The sequence below is a fragment of the Cynoglossus semilaevis genome, chromosome 11 (assembly GCF_000523025.1).
Source record: "Cynoglossus semilaevis isolate Cse_v1.0 chromosome 11, Cse_v1.0, whole genome shotgun sequence".
In the NCBI taxonomy this organism is placed as follows: domain Eukaryota; kingdom Metazoa; phylum Chordata; class Actinopteri; order Pleuronectiformes; family Cynoglossidae; genus Cynoglossus; species Cynoglossus semilaevis.
The window spans coordinates 17392922-17417173 of record NC_024317.1 but is presented as its reverse complement, the minus strand read 5'-3'; the positions used below and the strand labels follow the sequence as shown (position 1 = coordinate 17417173).

General features: G+C 40.3%; 1 protein-coding gene and 1 non-coding gene across 3 annotated transcripts in view; both read left to right on the top strand.

The window, feature by feature from the left end:
- Positions 1-24252, top strand: part of arhgef10la (Rho guanine nucleotide exchange factor (GEF) 10-like a) — a 108734-nt gene that overhangs the window by 62929 nt on the left and 21553 nt on the right. For both annotated transcript variants that reach the window (XM_025060488.1, XM_017036759.2), the window contains exons 20-22: positions 3471-3592; positions 18981-19067; positions 23481-23695. In XM_025060488.1, coding sequence (XP_024916256.1) covers positions 3471-3592; positions 18981-19067; positions 23481-23695 — 424 coding nt within the window. The remainder of the gene's footprint in view (positions 1-3470; positions 3593-18980; positions 19068-23480; positions 23696-24252) is intronic.
- On the top strand, positions 6775-6847 carry trnav-uac (transfer RNA valine (anticodon UAC)). The gene has a single exon. It is a non-coding gene; the product is annotated as a tRNA-Val (tRNA).

Sequence of the window (24252 nt, the reverse complement as noted above, 5' to 3'; positions counted from 1 at the left end):
TCATTTTTTAAGGTAACATTTTACTCTTCTTCAGTTATACTTTTTTTCTGCTACTTGCAAACTGCGGTGGCAATTCTGTTTTTTTTTAAAAATACCTCCATAAGGTCACATTTCAGAGAAAAATTTGGACGACATGGAAATGATGAATGAAGAATCGATGGAAAAATAATTCCTTTCTTATCTTTCTGGCCTATTTAAAAGAATTCATCTTTTTAGGTGGTTCCCATTTTAAAAGTACCCCAGAATTAATTAAAAATAAGACTGGAATGATAAGATTCAATGTAGTTCAATTACTTTTTCACAATGAACCTGACTGATGGATGGACTAACCAAGGAACAAACGATGGAAGGAAGGAAGGAACAAACCACCCAACTGACCAATCAACTTAGGAAGGATGTTCGGAAGGGACAGAAAAACAGAAAGAATAAAAGGCGGAAATGGGGAACAAAGGAAGGTCGTGGTTGAAGGGAGGAAGAAGAGCAGGAGTTATATCAGCGTTGTCACAGTCAACCTCATATTAAGTCAGAGTCAACATGTTTGTTTAAAAAGGAAGTGACGCATGTGACGATTCCCAACATGGCAGTGTAGCGCCATCTCCTGTGAGGAGTACTAACTGACATCAGTATCGACCCAAAAACAGATACTTGGTATCAATACTTGATCATCCCTAATATTTGCCATCAAATTATACTCTTCTGATCATTTTTAGCATCTTTATTTCTGCTGTTCTTTTTAACCTACAGTAGCTACAGTCGCTCTCCACTCACCTTATAAACTCCACCGTCTTTCCCGGCAGCTGCAGAAAGGCATTCGCTCCTGGGATATAAATACCTCCCCCTGCAAAAAAGAGTTCACTAATCTACCTCTTTGCAAGCTTCACAGTCTTCATACAATGCAATCATGGAGCAGCTGCATATCCTGAATAGATTTAATAGTCTAAATGTACGAGTGAGAGTGGATGTAACTCCAGCCCTGATGAGACTTTGTAACAGATATTGTTTACTGCTCGTCCTGAGACGCTGCAGAGATGTGATTTAATGTGATTCAATGTGATTCGATGTGATTCGATTGTATAGTATGTTTGAAAGTTTATCTTATGGTGAGTCATTTCCTTATAGCCATGTCATGTGTCCAGGCAGGTCAGGGAACTTTTTTGAAATGATAAAACTATATATGAAACTGAACTAGTGTTTCCCAAACTTTTCCAACTTTTTGTAGCTGGGACCATTGTTGAGTCTCCCCCACGTGGACACATTCACCACTGAACCACTGAACTAAACAACAATAATAACATTAATAACCTTAAATCCACTCAAACCTTTACCTGCCATACAGTAGCTTCAGGTTTAATTCCATCTCCTCCTCCGGCTTTTGACCCCAGTGAGTCAGGAAGGGCATTTGGCATAAAAGTAGGAACTCGTCATGTCTTTTACCTGTACTGATACAGAAACCTGTGGTGTTTACAGATACCTATACCATGTTTGACCCGTAACAAAGACATAAAATGGCCCACAACGTAACAACAAACTAAGATGAGATAAAAATGGAAAGAAGAAATGCAGGAGACAGAAGGGAGAAGAAAAAAAAGGAGAAAAGATGGAAAAAGTAGAGTAAATACAGAAAGAATTAAAAGAAAGGAAGGAAAATGAATAAAAGAACAATAGGTCAGAAGAAGGAAGAAAAGAATAAAAACATATGAGGATTAAATTGAAGAAAAAAAAAGGAAAGAGAAAGGAGAAGGTAAGGAGAGCAAGAACAATATGGGAAAAAAATGACGAGGATGAAGACAGAGAGAAAGAACGAGAAAAGGAAAGAAGCCAAAGACAAAAGAAGAGATGAAAACTTTCAAACAGAAATCTTATAAGTCGTCATCTCCTACGACTTGTTTGGTCAGTGACTTTTTAATGAGACTTGCATTCTATAATGTATTCACATCTTTCACATAAGCCGTTACCAGATGATGTTGTAAGGACGAGAGTTGAATGTTCTTTAATGGATATATATATATATATATATATAATTTATTTTCTTTCATTTTCAGAGGCTTTGAAAAGATATGAGGTGATTGGCGTGTCGCTTTTTTGTGTCACAAAAACAGAAGGTCCTTGGTATCTGAAAAGATGCAGCACATTTATCCAAAGCTGCTTATCTTTGTCCTTGATCGTGTTTGTATTGTACTCACAGCAGTATTCAGACTTCAGAGGTGACAAGGCTTCGACGCTCCCGTGTGGAGTTGGTTAACTTTAGAGATTTGGATAATGAAGTTGTGGTGCATCCTGGTCAAGAACATCAGACCACCGTTCCAGTTATTTACCTTTGTGTCCAGAATAGATTCATTAAAGCTAGCTTAGATCTAGCTGCAGTGTCAGGGTCAGGTCTGCAGAAGATGTGAAAATAAAAAACAAAAGCCCATGTTTCAGTGGAAACGTGGGGAACACATCTGTCATGGAGATGAGGCTCATTAGAGGTAAAGTGCTGCTTACTTCACGGTAACGTATGAGAACAGGGAGGAAGCTGATTTTTGCAAGCTGTTGAATTTCATGCACAATTTAGTCTCCCGTAAATGAAAATGGATGGTTGCAAAGTAGCATAAAGGGAACATTTTTTCAGATTTGCCCGCTGCCTTGTCAAGAGTGCACCTGTAGAAGTTGAAGGAGTTATGAACGCTGAAGTGGTGCATAAAAAAACAGGCCCATCTATTATCATAATTCACACTCAGCCTTTTGCATTTCTCTGGACTGACTGGCTGTTGATTAAGTGCAGATTTAATTACTGTCGAGGTTCTGTGTCGGCATTTTCTGGTCTTGGCTTCTGCCTAAGCTGGAGGCGCACTGCACAACATTCACCGTTGAGTTCATGTTTGGACTGGATCACGTATATTGGGAAGTTTATTTTGAATATGGTCATGAAAAGGAAGGAATATTACAGAAAAACCAAAATAGGATTTATTTATCAAAATTGTATAAACAAAAGACAAATATGTTTGTACATGTTCTGTGTATAAATCTGTATATTCATATGTAAAATACATAAATGTTATATATACAGTATACATATATAAATGTATAATATATACGATAGATAGACAGATAGATGGATGGATGGATAGAACTTTGGAACTTAGTGTCCGTCCTCCTCCGCATAATTTGGTATGTTTTCACAAACCCTAATGTACGACCATTAGCAATTACGGTGTGTGTGTTGTACGTCCATAAAAGGAACAGCGATGAGGAGACAAAGACAGAACGACAACATAATGACTGGACCAGGGAGAGAAGTGTCCATCCACACACTGTGCTGTAATCTATGGTCGCATGAACAACTATTGTCTTCCTGAGCAGGAACATTATGACAACCTCCGACAATTGATATTGTTCTGCAAATTGACTCTGCACTCAGCACCGCCCCCTAGTGGATGCATTAAAACAGGTGCACCTATTAAAAAATTGCCCTTTTCTTTTGGTTTCAGGAGAGGAAAATTCTCCGGGTTGGTTGTTTGGAGAGGATGAGGGGAAACTGACGGCTCCACTCTGGTGTCCACTCCTCTCCTGTCACATTCCTATTTTCACCCAAAAGTCACCTGAGAGGAGGGTAAGTACCTGGAGATTCAACCAGAATTTTATATGTACATAAAAATAAACTAAACTAAAAAATGAACTAAATTTAAATATGTTCCCTCTAATCTAAATTCAATAATCTCACTATGTACCGGTGCCAAAGTCTGAAAATAGAATTCAAATCCCTCCCCCTTAAATCTCTCTCTCTCTCTGTCTCTCCCTCCCTCTCTTCAACCTCTCTTTTCTTTTTAGTGTCTTTGTCTCTCTCTCTCAGTCTCTCTCGTCTTTAGTCTCTGCAGCACTGTTATTAGAACATGTGACTTTCCAACCTACTCTTTCGATAACTATACCGTTACACACCTCTGAACTGCTGAATGTTGTGGCTTTGTTAGCGCTCCGATCTCCCCTCGAACTATTTGTGTGCATTTGTTAGTCCCTCCGCACTCCTGCCGACGGGGTTTACTATACAGCACTGTTACTGTTGCACTGCCATCAACCCTGACAACAACGAAACATCGTAGCCTACGTGCAGATCAGGAATGACCCTGAATGTGAACGTCAAGATAATGCAAGATGATGCCGTGTGAGACTGAGGCTGAAGGTTTATGTCACCAAACTGTCTTCATTGTGTTCAATGTGAATGATTTTCATTTACATTTAAATAAGAAAGATTAGATAAAAAGCAGAAATCTCACCTGAAGTGGAGTCAACAAGAAGTGACAAAACAACATCAACAAAACAATAACTGATCTGTACACAAGTTCAAAAAATGGCAGTTTTCTCCCATATGTGACTGAGTCTAAGGCAGTACTAATATGATATACAAAGTTATTATCAATGCAAAACACAATTTATCATAAAGGCAGTGTTAGATTTCTTGTTTTTATTTCTGTCTTCTATCTTTCCATCTATCCATTCTCTCCCCATTTGTCCATCCATCCATCTGTTCATACATCCATCCATCCATCCATCTATTTGTCCACCAGTCCTTTCATCCACCCCTGTATTCATCCATCTATCTATCATTCATTTTTATATTTACTCCTCTATAATAACAATAAACACAAACAGCACCAATAATTATACCTGCGTAAACAATATGAAACAGCTTGAAGTCCAATGTCATTTTACTTTATATAACTCTGATTTTAACAATGGAGATAGTGCGACCTTTAAAAGAATTTATCACCTAAATGATCAAAGCCTTCCTTTGATGTCTTGATCCCGAGTTGAAGTCATTTAAGTGCCATTATTTACTCGTGCTGATGTTAAGAATCTCCAGCCACATGGCTCCAACAACACACTGTGACTTTGGCTAACTTCTCCTGAGCCCTGGGATCTGTCAAGTCGTGCTTCATTTTATTAAGTGTTCAGTGGACAGAGAGCTCACCGGGACAATTAACGACGCAGTTTCCCATTAAATGTAATCAAAGTGCATTGTCCTAACAGCTACAATGCATTATGTGGGGAATGATCTCAGTCAGACACTCAGACTGTTGGAATTACCTGGTGACACAGGAGCCTCCCTCCGCAAGATATCGCCCGAAGGATCTGGATCGATCCGAACGGTTAAATTCTAGGAGTCTCCAATAGATCAAATGGTCAGGACAGGTGAGAGGAAGACTAAAAGGGTTGAAGAGTCAATGGCAATGGTTCGGAATCAATTCGTAGAAGCGGAAAGATTATATTTCTAACCACATTTTATATCTCCGTAATGTGGTTACCGGTCTTTCTGTCCAAGGAGGGGCAGGAGGGAGCCAAATTACCACGGCCACCAGGGGAGGATTTTATAAAGTGATCATACAATTACCTTAATGGCTGTGGGACATCCGAGCATAAATCAATGGTCCGACATTAGATTAAGACCTATATGCCAGCCCGTAATCTGCCTGCCCTGTGGATGAATCAGGAAAGTGAGCTGAAACCACGGCCTAAAGATAGGAACGAAATTCAGCTTTGCCACAGCAGGGGGGAATTTCCCAAAAGATTTTGTGCTGATGTTCCGGAGTTTTCTGCAAAAGTGTGTTACACCTGGCTGGAAGCAGGAGCCAAGTCAATTAATACATTCGGAGCCGGTGGGACTCCACAGTCTCTGAGGGCTTTTCTCTTGTTCCTCACATCTCGCACAAACAAACCAGGCACCTGAGCAAACCAGCGTCACCGTGTCAATCAGAAACGGTGTTTGCCTTCAGAATTGTTTCTGCTGGTTTTAATATCTCACAACTTTTGGCCAACGGCGCTGCAATTTGTTTTGGCAGAACACAGAGAGTGATTCATCTACACTTAGAAGGATTGTTGGTGTAGGTGTCACAGAACCGCGGAGGTAAACAGTGGTCTCTGTTTACGTTTTCGACTAAAGAGGAGGAAGCATTAAATGGAGTGACTTTAAGCCTTTCATGCAGAACAAACTGTGATGAGGGGCTTAAGTCAAAGGAAGCTCCTCTTCTACTCTCTCTCCATCTTTACTTCAGCCACTGCCTTTGGAACACACAAACACACACACACAAACACACACACATGCCTTTCAGTGCCAAACCTCCCGAGCATCTTTCTTTCTTAAACTCCTGCAGTTTCTCTGAGCAGTTACAGAGTTACACCGAGAAGAAAGACTGAAGAAAAAAAGGGAGAGAAAAATCCCTGGGCAGAAGTGATGGAGTCGCAGGGGCCAAAGCCATTTCCTACTGAAAATAAAGTTCTAAAACAGCCCGGTGTGGACAACACGCACAGGTCACTTCAGGGAGCTCAGGTCCGCTGCGGGCTGAGGACAGTTCTGGAACCGGCCTCGCTACTGGGCGAACTTATTAGGCACACGAGATAAGCCTTATCACAGGTCTACGGAGAGAGGACAGTGGGGGCAGACGGGCTCCTCTCAATTTATCTCTTTCATTTTTTACTCTTCCTCTCACTCTCTCTCTCTCTCCTACACACACACACACACGCAGACACACACACACACATATCTAGTGTTATCTTGCTTAATAGACAAACCACATTCTGATGGCCGATGTTTAAACAGTCGCTGCACACTCTATTTCACTGCCCTCTCTGGCATTTGGGAAGATGAAACAGAGCAGTGTTTGGCAGTCAGCCCACAGGGACAGAGGGAAGTGGTCGGGTTAACAGATTAATAGGAGATGCTGCAGGGGAGAGAAGAAGAAAAGACTCCAGAGCCCCGTGTACACTGGTTACTTGTTGTGTTCTATAGTAGTTGGTTATGGTTCTATGGTGCAGCAGTTATCACATCTGCCTTACATGCAGAAGGTCCTGGGTTCAAGTCCCAGAGGAACCGTGTACTTAATAATGTAAGTCATTTCAAAAGGGAAATGCAGCCAAATGAAAAAGAAACCAAAAAGCTGCTGTGATGCACCAGAAATGTTATTCACATTTGCCTTATGATGCATAAGGGTTTGTTTAAAATCATACTTATACTTATATTAATTTATTTATTAATTTTATGGCCTCAGCAAAAAAAAAACAAAAACAAACAAAAAATAATATTCACCACCTAGACAAAAAAAGTTGACATAAAACCTAAAGCTTTGTTAGCAATATGTAAAAAAAAAGTATAAATATGGAAAGTGTTTAAATCAATTTTCTCAGGAGGCACCCTTGTCAATACTAACACAGCTTGACTTGTGTTCTCCTAGTTCCCTAACAAATAAAAATATGAGACAGAAACGTTGCCACAAATTTGCAAAAAAAGTTCAGAAAAAAAAACAAATCGCAGAATTTTTAAAATCCAAACTTGGCTGAAGCCTGATATTCTGTACTTCCATCTAATCTTTACTTTGTCAAATTAATATAATTTCAATATAAATTAAGATATTAATACATGCTCTATTTCTACGTTACTTCAGATCAAAACAAAACACTATAACGTGAAGAAAATGGAGACTCTAAATACAGTTAATATTATATTCAGTTTTTACATGAAATAAGTAGAGCCCTGGACCCTGAGGATTAGGATTTAGCTGTTCACTAGTTCATCTTTGTGTTCAACCACTTTTCACTATTCTGTTCACAATACGGTGTGTATTTTGTATGTGTTTCAGGGTTTTATTTATTTATTTATTTATTTATTTATTTATTTATTTATTTATTTATTTATTTATTTATTTATTTATTTATTTATTTATTTATTTATTTATTTATTTATTTATTTTATTTATTTTGAAATGCAAGAACTGCATTGTGGCTCGGTGGAGTTTCCAGGTTCTCCCCCATTTATTTTCAGTTTTCTCAGGATTCTCAGGTTTCCTCCCATTGTCCACCAACCTGTGAGGTTAGAGGTCAGGGGTCATTTCAGTCTCTTCATTAACGAGAGGTTTGAATGCGAGTGTAATGATAGTTGCAACTGTTGTTGCTACTTGTTTTTTTCTAAATGTTGCTATGCTATCGCCAGATTACAGCTGAGATTAGCGTCAACCCCAACATTTCGTCATGTAAGACGATTGAATGAATAAATGCATAATTGAAGAGTGTATTCAAATGTACTTGTGGTTACGTAAAACCACAACTTGAATGTAACAAAGCCTCTTTTTGTTCGTCCCTGTGTGACAGTCAACTGGACACAGTTTGATCTGCTGATTTAAAAAAAAATCCATTGTTTGTCACACTGTTCCACCCTGGACACTAGGGGAGGCTGGTAATGGCTGTATTTATGAAAGGCAATAATGTGACAGGTCAGCAAGTTGCCAACAACTGACATCTATTGGCGTCACACAGTGTATTGAGAAGTGAATGGTTTAAATGATGTGGCCACCTGCATCCAGGACACATTTATTTATTTTGTTGTGCTCGGTGTGTGTGTGTGTGAGAGAGAGAATAACTGCTAATTCAGCAAACTGTGAGGGAGATCGATTCCTGGATCCTGTCCTGATTTACCCATTGTGAACGGGGTGCATGGACCCAGAGTGAGCAGTGTAGTCAGGGCTGTCGTAGAATGATTAATAAACGCCACATACCTGCTCCGGTAGAAAACTGCCTTTTTTTTTTTTTCACCCGCAGCTACAAAAGGTTCCTAAAGATTCCAGGCCTTAAAATTTCCCAGAATAGTGTGGGAACAGGTTTCCAGACTGCATTTATGAGGCATTAGGTGAGGACAGGTTTGAGGATAGCTGCTATGATAGAGCCTTTATAATACCTCGGGGGTATTTCATCATGTACACTTTGAAGTGGAGAATGACAAACTGGAAGGGGGCTCCAGCTGCACCGGGAGTTAGGTTTGCTGCTTTCACTCCGAGAGGATTAGCTTCTGTTTCTCAGCTCAGAAAATGACAAGTCTGCCTCTTATTTCCTCCCCAGTGCATTAGAATTAAAGTATTTTTATAGTGGAGTTGGGGCCAGCGGTCAGTGGTGCTGCGTTTGTCGTGTACTGTTATAGTGCAATCACACTTCCCTTGTTTACTGAACTAGTCCGGGCCTTTGGGGGGCGCGGGGGGGGGGCGTGCGTGTTGCGCATGTCCCCCTCGCTCGCCTCGTCATCCATCATCCCTGCTGTTGCGGTGATAAGAGCAGGAACTGTGCATTCCCTGAGCCACATGACAGCGTGCACTGAAAATGAGCTTGTTGAACAGCATCTCTGGCAGCAGCTAACACACACGCCGTGATCACGACCGCATTCAGTCTGCGGGGAGACTGATTTACGTCCGTAATGACTCGAAGCTCTTATAGCCCAGATGAAGGTGCAGTGTGAAGGCTTTCTGCAACGCTTTGATATGAAATATGAAACCAACAGAAGCAGGAGAAAGAGGTGTGCTTCGCCTGTATTAAGTTATACCCCCCCCCCCCCCCCCCCCACCGACTGTTTATAATCATTTTAAAAACAAATTAACATCTTATGAATACCTCGACCTCCGGCATTCTTGAAGGTTCCTAAGGGACAGTCATGCCACAGTGGAGCCAAACAATGTTCCAAGTTCCCTTCCTGTTCTGCTGCTAAGTCTACTGGCAAAGCTGGAAAACGGTTGCTGGAGTCTGTTTAAAGTAGTTGTGGATTAGTCAAGAGTAGTCACGATTTATTACGATTAATCACAATTAATCATGATTAATCAACATTCCTTAATATGACAACTTTTTGGTATGTTATGAAATTAATGGATATATGTAACAGGTGTGACACATGTTTGTCATTGTTCTCACAGAAGAATGAAATTTGAGGTGCTTTGGTGAAACTACCACTTTTTCCCCACAGCATGTGCAAATAACGATATATGTTTCGACTGTGTATTAGAGCAAATAATAATTACCTTCATACAGCAACGTCTTTCTGCAGGTGTTAAAAATGTCATTTAATGACTGTTACTAATGGCAGTTAATGCATTAATTTTGACAGCGTGCTGCATATAGAAATTGAATCTGAAGTTTTCTGCTGAGTATCAGCGGCAAACAAATCACAATGATGGCCAGCGTTAGTGACTGCTGTACTATGATGCTTGATTTGGCCGCTCTTGCTTTATTGTCATTCACACAAATGATTTTTAAAAATGCACCAGAAGCCAAACAGCTCTATTTCACCCTGAATCGTCAGGTTCTCTGTCTCCTTTAAATATAAACCCACAATTCAAACCTGTGCATTTACCCCAGGTTTCAGGACAGTGTGTGGTTCACAGTGCATGGGTGGCAGTTTGGATACTGTAGGCATCAAACTGCTGCTCCTGAGGCATGAAGCGGAACGGCCACGATTCATGCAGACTCAGTAGCTGCCGTCGGTGTTATTAAATGCATCAACACAAACCCATTTCCTGTGACACTGCTCTTGTTTTCAAAGCAGCAGTGTTTTGTTCTTTACTTCCTCATCAGTTTGTTGACAGCTGCAGTTACTGCTGCTCCGTGTCTGGAGTTCAAAAGGGGACATGAGCTGAGTACCAGCGTGTAGGAGGAAGTGTCAATCTAATTACAAATGTGGAGCCGGACATCAAAAGAGTAGTCAGTGGAGGTGACGCTGCTCAGACCTCTGGGCCATCACGGCTCTGCTCAGCACCAGGGACACCAAACATGTCACTGTCATTAACACACAAGCACTTGGGATCAAAGAGGGCAGGGCTGAGGAGCCGCAGCTGGACTCAAACCTGGAATGGACAGGGGCCCGGGGTGACATTCAATTAAGATTCACTGAAGTCAAATCTGAAAAAATAAGAAGAAAAAAATACTTCCTTGATATTCCATCAGTTTATTGTTGGATTTTACTCTAAAGAAATACAACAGATTTCTAGAATAAGGAAACTTTTTTTTTATGTTGAACCTCAGCATAAATTAAAAAATGAGAGTATAATATTTTTGTGTGTTAAAGAAAGCTAATGAATCTATGATATGGTAAATACGTTTCTCTTGTTTCCCCTCTGCAGACACAAACCACGCCGTCTTTGTGGATCTGTACTTCTAAAAGCCCCACTTGTCAAAAATAACATTTCACTTGCGGTGGAGAGTAACTTAAACTTGAAAGCACCAACAGTCAACTGCCTACACTCTCATTTGTGATAAATAGAAGTCCTTTGTCAGCAGTGAACACTGATGCAGGAAGCACAGTGGCAGAAATATAGATGTGGTGAATGGCCGCCCTGGCTGTAAATCCTAACTTCTGTGCAGTTACTTTCTGTTAGTCTGAAGGTGTCTTTGACGTGTTTTTAAGCACCTGTAGAAGAAAAAGAAAAGTGTTAAGAGCTCATCGGACATGTTTTATTCCCAGATTTGTATTCATGTTATGCATTAAGCAGAGTTTGTTCTGAAGTGTTTTCCTAGTAGATGAAGTTGCTATCCACATGAGAGAGTGGAGGAGCTACATTATGAATGGCTGCATCGCTTGCCAATAGAACAGACTCTCTTTGGCAAGAGTGCAATAGAAAGCCTAGTGTTGGCCAAGACATGAATAATGGATATGTTGCCACATCGGGCTGCAAAGTTGCTGCTTTGTGTGTGTGTGTGTGTGTGTCCCTGAAGGAGGTGTAAAGTGTGTTAAAATAAATGGTTCATATACTAAAAAGAGCAATAGCATCAGCATTTATAAACCATCATTACTTCCAGTGTACTTTGTTTTATGTTCAAACAGATTTGGGGATTTTAATTTAAGTTTCAATGAAAGAATGAGCTGGCAGCCAATCAGAACACAGAGTCACATACTCACCTAGATATTTTAGCTAAGTTCAACCATTATAAAGTTTGTTCTTTTGGTTACATATTTTATATTGATTCGATTTTTACTGCTTTCAGGGACGGCAGACATCACACTTGCAAAAGTATCCCCTGCCATTAGAGGTCAGTGTGGTGCCCTAATTGGGAACGGCATTATCAGAGCCACCGATCCTGATTTTAGATCTGGAAACATTTTTTGAAATTTCAAAAAAAACAAATTGTTTGTGTTGTAATGACAGGACCAAGCTGACAGCTAATCAGAACAGGAGAGTCACAGTGGGAGGATTTGTGCTCCCATATGGAAGGTTCCGGGTTCTTTTTCTTGCAAAGACTCATTGTTCTGAAAAACATAAAGCTTTGTTACTTCAATTTTCCAAGTATCCCAGCCAGTAGAGGGCAGTTTGGTGTCTGTATGCATGTGAACTGGCTCAGCCCACCCACCATGTGACAGTGAGGTTATTTAGGAAGGGCCTGATCAGGTGCAGTGACAGTTAACATACTAATTGCAGAGACACTGCAGCGACGTGTCAGAGTGGAGTTTCTTCTCCTCTTCGACTCGTTGGTTTTCTTCTCACTTTGTTCTTGTCGAGATGGCATGTAGAAACAAATGATATACCCTGAAGAGACCTGCAGATCTGCTAAATGTGGCGATTCCGCCGCATTCTTTTCCTTTGCAACTATTTATTTTGTCCCAAAGTGCTGCAGTTATGTGTGCTCTCTTTATTTACTAGGGCTCTGAATAATGTCTGTTTGGTGCCATTGCTATTTGATTTGAAGATGTTTGCTTTGTAACGTTTTTATACTTTTACATGAAAATGAAAACTTTCAATTTGGAATTTTCTTTTCTCTCTATCTATCGAAATAGAAATCCACAAAGATCAGGCTCAGAGCTGCCCTTCTAAGGCATGTTACAGTGAAGACCAGGTTTTTGAGAGCAGCAAAGATTTGTCTTTGTCTCATGTTTTGCCAGACGTGGACACCACAGAACAAGAATTCAAATTCAGGAGGGGCTCCTCGAGTTTCTTTGGCAAAGTCCTCCTTGGACCTCCACATGCTTAAGACTGTGCTGGCACCAGGGCTTTTGATCTGCTCTGCCTACCATCTGTGATTAGGGATTACAGAAAGTCTTGTCTACTCTGGTGCCCAGGGCTTCATCTGAGACAAACCCATGTGCTGGTTCATCTGTCTGACGGTGAAATGACTGCTTATTCAAACAGGGTCCAGTCCGTGTGCAGATACAGTACCTGCCTTCACCTCCAGGTGAAGTGCAGATAGAGGAAGTGATTGTTTGTGATCACCGGGAGTCTGTGGTCGATGTGAGTGTCAGCCCGTGTGCGTCTTTGTGTTAAAAGTGGATGCAGCGACAAAGCGAATTTGCATCACATTTGTGGGACATGTCGCAGCAGTCCAGCAGTGTGTGGATGAGGTTGTGAAGTGTACAGGGGAGAAGATGTCACTGGAGTCATGAATATGTTTGTGATGCCCTGGCAATGTGAGCAGCAATATGTAGTACTACTCTGCAGCCGCATCCTTCATGTTGCTGATATGATCTTTGGCACAGCCGGGGAATCGTGACTGTGCCGACAGTGGCCTGTTTTCAATGATCTAATAATATGTGCTGCTGCAAACCTCCTCGAGAGAGTCTCTTAAGGTTCAGCTCAGAGTCGAAGTCCATCATCTTCCATCTATCCTTCTTCCCTATTTGGGTATTGGTATTGGTATTGGTATTGGTATTGGTATTGGTATTGGTATTGGTATTGGTATTGGTATTGGCGGTGCAGTGGTCCATGTCTTGAACACATTTTTTCTTGTTTTTTGTAAATGATTTCATTCATGTGTCAACAATAATACTGTTCCTTAGCACCTTCTTATTCCCAGTCAGAAATCAGGTTGCATCACTTTTTGGGCTTGTTAATGGTAAGTTAATTTCTCATGCAACAAGATTGTACTTGTTTAATCAAAAGCCTGCCTTGGACAACACTCAAGGTAACATAACAAGCCGACAACAACAAACATTAGGAAAAAAAACAAGAAAAATATACTGAAACAAAATTATTAGAACCAAAAGCCTTGTTTAAGAGTTAAGATGAGTGTAAAAAAAGAAATGACATTGATGACAAGGTCACAGTAGATAAGCCGGCATTAAAAATGAAGGATAAAGAGTAGAGAGGGGCAGATTTATTGAGAGTAGGGGCAGGTGATCAGAGTGGCTGGAGGTGTAGAGCATGAGGAGGTGACAAGTTATGGAGGACCTTCTACACGAGGAGGAGAATTTTATAGTTGATTTGGTGTTTGATGGAGAGTCAATACGGTAGTTAAAGGTTCTGCTAGTAGTGCAGCTGGCTGCGTTCTGGAGTTTATGGAATCTGTGCTGAAGGCCAATGAGAAACGAGTAGAGATTGTCTATATTAGAGAGTGGGTTTTAAAAGGGGAGGACTGCCTCCCTTTGGGGGCTGGGAATTAGGAAGGAATGTTTCGCACATGTTTTAGATGCAATAAATCAAACAAATCAATTTTCGTTTAACGTATGAATTTAATTTATTGTCAAAAACTCCTCTTCCTGGTTGTGAACTAAAATATATATAAACCCTTAATGTAACATTGTTTACATATTTCTTCTTCATGTTAAGCTAATGTTACTGCAGATACTTGCATATATATATTTTTTCATTTGTTTATCCAAAAAACAAACAAACAAAAAAAAACATCCTGCAAATGCTTTTATTTTTTTCTAGCGCTTAAAATGTACATGCCTCTGTTCCAGTACTATTAACCTGATGTGACCTGATGTTAAGCATGTTTTTATTATGCCGACAGTTTTCCTAAAAGAAAATTGTTGCAGAAAAAAATCAATATATCATTGTGCCTATAATATATGGCAACATATTTTATCGTTGTCCCTGTGTCGTACTGCAGGTTCGTGCCTATACGCAGCCCTATTTAAATGTCAGGACTCCACAGTGACTTTCGACACATGTCCACCAAAGACTTTAAGCCACCTCAGGGCTCAGACGGAGTCGACTCCAGCTTCAGTCAATTACCAGTTAATAAACAGGGGAAGTTTTCTATTAGTGCTTGTTAGTGCGTGTAAAAGATTGTTGGTATGTGGAATTGGGGGGAAGTCATTGTGACTATAGAATTAGAAAAAAAAAGGAAAATACAGCCACATTTCTCCATCTCTGGCTTAAATACCCAGCATCCACTTCTCTGTGTTCGTTCACTTTATGGATTTGAGTTTCTGCAGACTATACACTGCAATATATTGTATTTGCAAAATCATTTTTCCCCCTTTTAAAGAGTCCAGGCTGGAAGTGTGTGCTCAGTAGTTTTTGCCTGTGAGCAGTATTTAACACCAGACTATGGAGCACACTCTCCAATAAAGAGAATCCATTACATAGGCCCAACAAGGCTAATGCTCCTGAAGAAAAATGATGCATTCAACCTTTTTTGGATATCAACTATCACAAATATGATGAGTGTGATCCCCCCCCCACCCCTGAAATACAAGGAAAAAGAACTGCAGTGCTTTCAGAGGAAAACTGCTGCAACAGAAAAGTATTCTACCTGCGTACCTTTGGAAGAGGGCAATAATTGGATTTGGGAAGTCGTCCTGACCAACGGGGACAGTGCTGTGACGTGTGACAGCCCAGAGCAGGATTTATTAGAAACCTTCCTGTCATTTTAGGCCCCTACCAATAACTAGCATTACCTAAATTTGCTGACATAGAGCACAGAGTGCTGGGGGTGCATGTAACTAGGCAAAATGTTCACTGGAGATACAATCACAATAAAACATCCATTCTGTCCTGGAGGAATTGCTGTAATTGCTGACGTTGAACATTTATCTTCTGGAAAATGCAGTGTATGCTGCCTGGCCAACTGCTGCCACCATCTGACCTGGACGGGGTTTGAGGGACTCAGCCATTGGCAACCAGCAACTATGAGGATGTTTTCCAACAAATCGATAAATCTAGTTTTAATTACTGTCATTTCTGGACCATGAGCCCTGCTCTCTTTTGTAGTCTGCCTCAACATGTGTTCTAAGTGTTGGTTCAGTGTTTAGCTGTGCAGCATACATATGCTTTATTCCTCTTCATAAAGAGGAATGGTGCGGTCCAAAAATGCATTAGCTTAGCCCCCACTGTCCTGTGAATCCCATTAACTGCCCACCAGAGTGGGCATCAACCATTTTGATGCTCTAAGTGAGATTGTGGTTTGGCCCCTTAGTACTCCTGTTTTTTTTTTTCCGCTGATTTACAAAATCACTCCCTACAGTAGGTGGCGCCCTAGGTGACTACCTATGTGGCTACTGGTTGTTGTGTTTTTGAGCTCTTCATAGAAATCAGTGTATTCTCCAGTCCCTTGTCATAATCTTAATCTTCATCCTAAATCTAATCTGACCCCACAGTAAATCTAGAATTTGTAAAAATTATAATGCAATGGGGATGGGCAAAATGTCCCCACAACCATAGTGTCCCAAAGCATGTCCATACAAACATAGTTTAACCAGGAGTACACCCACACACTCACACACACTCTAAGACTCTCAGTGTCAACCTACCATAGACCGTATAATAGAACTGGACAAGTAAATGTGGTCCCTGTTATGGGTGTGTGCTGAAGTGACACAGTTGAATATCAGCAATATAACACACATACCCACAATGTGGAGGACTGACACCTGTCTCCACAGCCACTGTTTTTTTTTTTTACATTGGTGCCTAACAGATGCCCCGTCAACATTGGAATTGCCAGTGAGGCAGTCATTATGGAAAACCCACGTCTCCTCTGTGGCTGAGATGACGTCATACACATGTGCCAATGATCTCACTTTGGCTTTGGCCGCTGTCTTGACCACTGCTGCTTCTGCTGGCTGTTTATAGGAGTTCAATAAAAGAACCACAGGGTTTTCTCTATCGATCACATTCAACGGCTGCATGGAAACACAATCTATCCTGGTAGATAGGTGGTATTGGTGCACAGATATGGCTGCCTGTGTCGTTCAAGCCTGTTTGGGTTTAAATAATAAGATAAAGTTTGCCTCAATTACAATTTATTTTATAGGTTTAACACTCTTACATGTAAATAAATAAAATTACACATATGTATATATAAATATATATACTTAATATATATATGTGACAATGGTGAATCACTATTAATAGTATGGCATCTTGCAATTAATCTCGATTAGGGATGTAGCTGTTCATTTGTTACAATTATAAACTGAAAAGAGTTCCTTTCTTTACACAAACACTGTAAAACACCGTGTCCTTTCATCAAAAGTTCAACTGAAATAGTTACATCTTAAATAAAGTGCTCTGCCACCTAGTGTCGGCGTCTGTAAGCGCGCTCGTATCTTGAGGCAAAGATTTGCTCAAATGCTTGCTCGTATCTGAAATATATACTCATTGTACATATATATATATATAAACATATATACTGTATATATAAAGGCTGGGCAATGGTTAAAAATGAATCTTTTCATTAATTTTATAAATTACCACCATATATCACTGGTTACCATTGACACACATCTAATAACATGTATAATGTTTCATCATCTGATATCATATCCATCCACTTGTCTTCTAACCAGTCTTATCGTTATGTTTCAAGAGATGGCGACCCATTTTTTCAAAATAATGGATTTCTCACTTTTCATTTAAACATCAACTCTGATTTAGTCCTGTGCTCACTCCTGGACCAGTAAAACTTTTCCGACAGACTTCATAAGTCCCAGAGGTGTCGGCGCGCCGGCTCTGGAGAGTGCTAATATACAGAACAATCTCAGCCCGGGAAGATTGACCTCCAACACTTGCCATTCTCATGTGCCTGATGAAAATCCAGCCACCATCAAACGACCTGCACAGTTGACTGTAGTGTTGCAGTCCCCGAGCTCCACAGACACTCCGTCTCTCTCTTCACCTCAGGGCTTCCATATGGACCCCGCATTATGCCTGCTGCCTAATTACCTATCAGAGAACTTTTTACTACCCTTGATGGTGGACTGGCAGAAGGCGAGAGATGTGGAAAAAAAAAGAGGGCTGGGATGGAGGAAAAAAGAAGAAGAAGAGGCATAAAATAGATTGAGAGATAGGAATGAGGAATGGGAAAATGGGACTGTGATTGATACAGAGGACAAATGTTGCATCTGTGTTGTGAATGAGAATTAACGGAGACAGACAGGGGGGATGGAGGAATAGCCTGGCAGTACAGATGGGGTGAGCAGTGATCTGGCCTTCACCCTTCCTTTTTTTACACTAATAAATCCAAGAAGAGACAAAAATGAACATTTCAACTCAGAGGAAGCCCGTGATTGATGCTTTCCAACACAGCCATTACAGATGTGTCTTGCTAATTGCCGACCCTTCTTTCACTTTCTCCAAATCATGCCCTCAACAACCACACAGTTAGCTGGTCTGTATGTCACATGGCCCACCCTGAGTGGCCCCACACCAAAATAACAGTCATTCCCCAGACAGACAGAGTTCTGGGTGGAAAAGGCTGCCTCTCCACAGGGGTTTGATGCAGACTCTGGGCTGTAAATATCAACCTCCATCACTGCCTTTTCTGGCCCAGCAGTCTCCTATGTGACATAGGAAGTGTAGAAAAGTAGTTTGCTTCTCTGTTTGGTTTAAGATAGGCAATAATTGTGCAAAAATGATGTGCTTTTTGTAGAAGTGGTCTCGAGTTAACAACATGATGTGCTTTTTGTAGAAGTGGTCTCGTTTATACTGAAGCCTTTTATTTAGAGTTAACAACGTAGGAATAATTTATAATAAATTAAAACATACATACATTTTGTATGTAAAAAACATATATATCTATTTCACTATTTATTGAGTTATTTCATGGTGCTGTGTCGCAGTACTTCATGAATTCATTTTATTCGCTATGTGCTCTGGGTCAGCAGGTCCTTCTTCCACTAAAATGTCTCTCACCAGCTCCAGGCATGCTGCTTCTGACCAATGGATCAGACTAGATCAGTGCTAGCCCCGCCTACTGACTTTGATGGGCAAGTTTGACAGATTCATTTTGGCACCTTTACTCCTCCACAGAAAACTGTTAACCTGTTTGAAATGACCAACATGTGTGGGAGGCAGCTTCGATGCTCTGCATATTTACAGTAATAATAACTTACAATGATTCCACATCAACAGTGAGACCCAGGTGCTGGTTACACTGTCATTTTATTGTTTTTTTTAAAACAGGCGTGGAGGTTCATTGAAGTACAGGCGTAAAGCAGTGACACGTATTTATCTGTAAATACATTTGTTTTTCTCTTACAGCTCGAAGCTGCTGTTCATAATCCTGTCCACTGTGCACTGTTGGGATTTTCTGCAGCCAGCACCTCCTTACCTCAAGGCTACCTCTGGGTAATGTTCTGCTTTCACACACACAGACACACACACACACAGACAGACACTGACAGATAATGTCTTTTGAATAATTTAGTGTTACATAATTACTGCAGTTTTGGTATTAAAATACCAAATTTCAGCTAAAAAAATATGCTTATCCTTTCTGGACCTTGTGGGACTTAGAATGTTTGTCCCTGTGAAATTTAAAACTATCAAAGACAAAGCAAATAAGAAAGGACGTTTATGAAGACGGGTCAAATTTTGCTGCTTGACTACTGCATTATGATCCCTTAAAACTTAGTGGACCTGAAAAAAACAAACAAAAACGTATGTATTACAGTGTTTAGAGTGAAAGTATGATATTATTACTGTTGAGTATCTCAAGGATAGCTCCTTTTACAGCGGATGTGGCGGAGGTCGAGGTCAACAAAAAACAGTTCGTAGAACAGGGAAACTAAAATTAAAAGACAACAGAAATGTGTTAAAGAATATATAAAAAATATATTATATATACAGCATAAGTTCCCAAGTCATATGTTAGCCAAGCTCTACTCACCTAACACTGCTGATTCACTGTTCCTTATTGGCTACATCCTGAGCCAATCAGAGTGCTTGTTACACTCTATAAGCAGTATCACAATCTACCTAACTCACATATTTGACTGAAGCATTTTTTTCTCTTTCCTGAAAATGTATAAAATATAACTTGTGGCTAACAATATGCAGAGGTAATAAGGAAACGCTAAAGATTGAGACCCGCCTGATGTTTCAGCAGCGCCATTGTTACTGATGTTGATTTGATAAATCTGTGAAGCTCAAACACCATGAAAAATGTCAGTTAAAATAAAGAAAAACAAAAAACAAATGAGAGTCCTTGATAGAGAGGGCGTAATAATTAAAGAGACTTTCAGCTGAACACTGCTGCTGTGCAGAACAGCTCTCCATTAGACTTTGTTGGAACTCGGCTGTGATCAAGTACGATTAACTTGTGCCAAGACAAATTATACATTCATTCATCGATGGTGTGTATTTTCCATTGTTTGCAGTGTATGTACTTGACCTAAGGACATCTGAGTAATGCTCTTAAAGCAGGGGCTCTCAAATCTTTTCATCAAATCATTCCCCTCTTTAAACATTTTCAAAGCACTTGTTCCAATCTTGACAAAATACATTTCAATTTTATTGAATTAACACCAAATGTCATCACATTTTATAATTAATCAAAATGAATAACATCAAATAACACAAAGATCAAAAAGACAAAATAGTGCGGTTGTGTAATCATCAGCTGAACATCAACTGATCTGTCTCCGTTCCAGTGGGACCCGCCCCACACTTTGAGAAGCACTGTCTGGAAGGTTGATTGTGATCATGATCCAGTCAAACAGATTACAATCCATGTTTTCACTCCATGAGTTTGGAACGTTGAATTACACTTTTGACAATTTGAAAGAGGCTTGAACCTCAAGACAAAATACTTCCCATCTTTAACTACTTACTGCACGAAACACATGAATGTAAACATGAATGTTAACCCACCAAAAATGATTGGAAACACAGTCATGTGCAATAACATCAACCACTTGCTGAGTGCTAAGTTGTTTTTTTGTATAAGTTATTAGCAACTTTTCTGTACTTTTTTCCAAAATGGCTAACTGTGAACATCATTCCTCTGTTACAAACTGAGAACAACAGCAACATCTTCTTCTCCTGCTCTTTTTCCTACTTTCTCTCCCTTTTTCCATTTTCTTCACCAGCTTCTCCTTCATCTTCTATTTTTCCTTCTTTGTTATTCATTTTTTCCCCATTTTTTCTCCTTTTGTGCCTGCAAAGTTGGCAGCGTCACTGCTGAGTGGCTGTGTTTTATAGCCTCCAGTTGGTTGTACCTCCTTGTCAAATAGGGAATGACAGTAATCATGTTAATGTGAGATGGGATAAAGGGAATTTTCGGATGCTTTGATCAAAGTAATGACATTATGTCCAATCAGAGTGATTACCCAGTGTTTCCCAGTTTGCCTTCTTGGCCCACTTTCCCCCTTAAATCTTTCTTCTTATACTGAATTTTACATCAACTCTTCATAAACCCTACAGACAGTGTTTAGGTTCATGGCAAACGTCCATGATGGAGACATTTTCTACCTTTTTTATATTAGGTATTTCAACAATGGTGATTCATCCTCTTGGCTTCTTCTGTTGCTATCATGTTTGTTCTCCTGGGCTCCCTCACTGTGTCCAATACAATCTCATTAATGCTGGCAGAGTATTTTCGGTTTCTGTAGTTGTTGCTTTTTTAAAGTGAGAGGAGGAGTCTGTCCAGGGCCCAGCTCCAAAGATCTATTTCTCCAAATAAGTAGTGATGACTTTGTCAGGACACTGTATTCACCCCAAAAACAGAGGGTTTTCAGTTGATTAGAGCTGAAGGTGTTACGTGAAAAGAGGAGAAGGAAGTAAGGAGGTACACTTAGAAATGTGAGGAGGAACAGTGGTTTGAGGTTCTTGCCTTTGGGCTTCTTACTGCACATACTTTTATTAATGTTTTTTACAAGGCGGGGTCACTGTAATGTGATTTTAGCAATCTTAAAAGACCATCGAATTACATATTATGCAACGTGGATCTGATAAACCTCGGTACGATGTCTACTGTGATGTGTGCAGATTGCGCAATGACAAGGTTACAATGTACGTAACAAACAAGGAGAATGATTGTTGTGGCATTTTTGTGCACACAAAACAATCTGAAGATTAGTAGACGTAGAAGCTGACACATTATGACTTAGTCATCCTAAATTTCTGACACGCTACAATTCTATTTTGGGTTATCTTTGGTCACAAGATGCTAACAAGGGCCATCCTTGAACTTGTCTCATGGTGTAAGACATCTCCACGTTTCTACGATAGTCATTTTTTTGTCTGCACATTCCAAAATCGCACAATGTCTCCTGGCCGTAAGGTATGTCTCCCTTGTCCCAGTGTAGACCTGAATATCATGTGTTCTGGTTCATTCTAAAGTCAAGAGCCTGGAGAATCACTTCTGTCCAGTTTCCTCGCGTTGATACGAATCCAACACATGATTGCATGCAAATAGTGGGGAGCATGAAGGAGAGGAGCAAATGATCGTATTTGTAGCTCATGCTGGACCAATAGACAGCTGGTATTCTTTCCACGATGCGCCTTGTATTGTTTTACGGACCTTCCCCTCAACCTTACACAGGAGTAATGAAAGAAAGAAATGATACTGAAAATTCCACAGCGACAGTTTAATTGTTTCCGAGTGGGAACAGTGCCACCTTAATAGGGAGTGCATCAAGGATGGGTCACGGGGCTCCTTCTGTTGTGGTTGTCTCGATGTTGGGGTGGAACAGTGTGCACAAAGACCACGTGGGAAATCGAGTCTCCAATGAGACTAGCAGTTTGTCTTTGGGGTTTGAATCTCCTCTGAATGCTTAGTCTCACTTTGTTTTGTTAATATGAAGTAAAAAATCATATTTAGACTATTAAATTAAAGTTATATTATTTTTGAGGGGAGTTCTAATTGTATTTTTATTTTCATGTTAAACCTGTTTTTCCAATTAAAATGGCTGAGGCTGCACTCTGGGCCGTTGTACCGCGCCCTAACATGATTGCCCACTAAAGCATCGATTCTAGGGCTTGTGTGAGTGCCAAATAGCCTCGGGTTAATGTGAGTGCGGGCAAAAGAGGGTACAGGGAAGGGGGTCAATTACCACTTTAGCAACTGGCCTTAGTTTGAGTGCACTCTAAATGTACATTTTTTTAATGGTGGCTTTACGAATAAAATGGACAAATAAATGTAAAACGAAATGAAATGAAGAACTTACCCCAGTACTGTACAACTCAAGGAGACACTGCTTTGATCAAATGAAAAGTACAAGTTTAGAATTGTTGAAAAATTCTGGGTCTTTGAAGAAAAGAGAAACTCATCTTACTTGTCTGGAGAGATTATAGAGTTCTTGGAATCTTTGACAGTGGAGAGGTGTGTAGTGAATAAAAGCTATGAGATGGTTTTAATTCTAAGTGTTTTTTTATAAAAAGGAAGAATGTGAGGACAGAATCTGAAGTAATATTGAACTGAAATGATCTTGAAAGGTCGTCATTAAACTTAAAACTTAAACTTATCTTTATTTGTCATTTGTGACAAAGCACAGCACAGCACACCATGCACAATGAAATTTAACCTCTGCATTTAACCCATCACCAAGTGAACAGTGGGCAGCTGTTTTCGAACCTGGGGCCTTCCGGACCGAAGTCCGCTTCCTTTACCACTAGGCCACCACTGCCTCGTGGTTCTTATTACATTGTGTACCTGAACACACACGTCAGAGGAATATTAAAATTCTTTGGTGTTTTGATCAAACCCATGGCTGCAGTGTGATATTTTGGAATATATCCTTCCTCTGTTTCTCTGTGCAGGTGGCAGGTGGAGGGGGTGGCTCTCATGGGACTATAGAAATATTTTCCCTTAACAGGCCAATGCCACGGGCTGTGAAGAGCCTGCAGGTGGACGGGGCTGTCAGGTGTCTGCAGTATGTTCCTGGACCTTCTAAGGCAGAAGAAATGGAGTCTGGAGCTCACAAGGCAGCCTCAGGGACCGGCACCACCATTTGTGTTGGATTAGACGATGGCCGGTGAGGAAGTAATCACACATTCACACACACACACACACACACACACACACACACCTTATATGGACATATGTGTTCTTGAGTTTCCTGCTCAAACCTCAACTATTACAATTACAAATAAATGTCTAATCTTAATTCTCCAAACTCAGTCTTGAACCAGTGTTAAATGCACTGTGACTGAGTATCTGCTGAATGTGGTTCTATACTGCAGCGGTTAGTATTCCTGCCCTGGAAGAAGAGAGCAGAGAGAGTCCTGGGTTTGATTCCCAGAGGAACCACATGCTTCATTGTTAATCCTCCTCTTGTCGCTTTGGATAGAAGAGTCTGCTAAATGCATAAATGGAAATGTTGCCATGTGTGCATGTGTCCACATAACAATAGTATTTGTCCAAATTTTGTCTCCACATGTATAGCTGTACCAAGAACACACACATACTTACATCACTATTACACAAGGTATTACATTTAGGTATTTTATATTTCATTCACAAACATCATGGTCCAAACAACAGAAAACATGGGGCTCAGGGCTGGACCTTGATGCGCCCTGCCCTTAACCT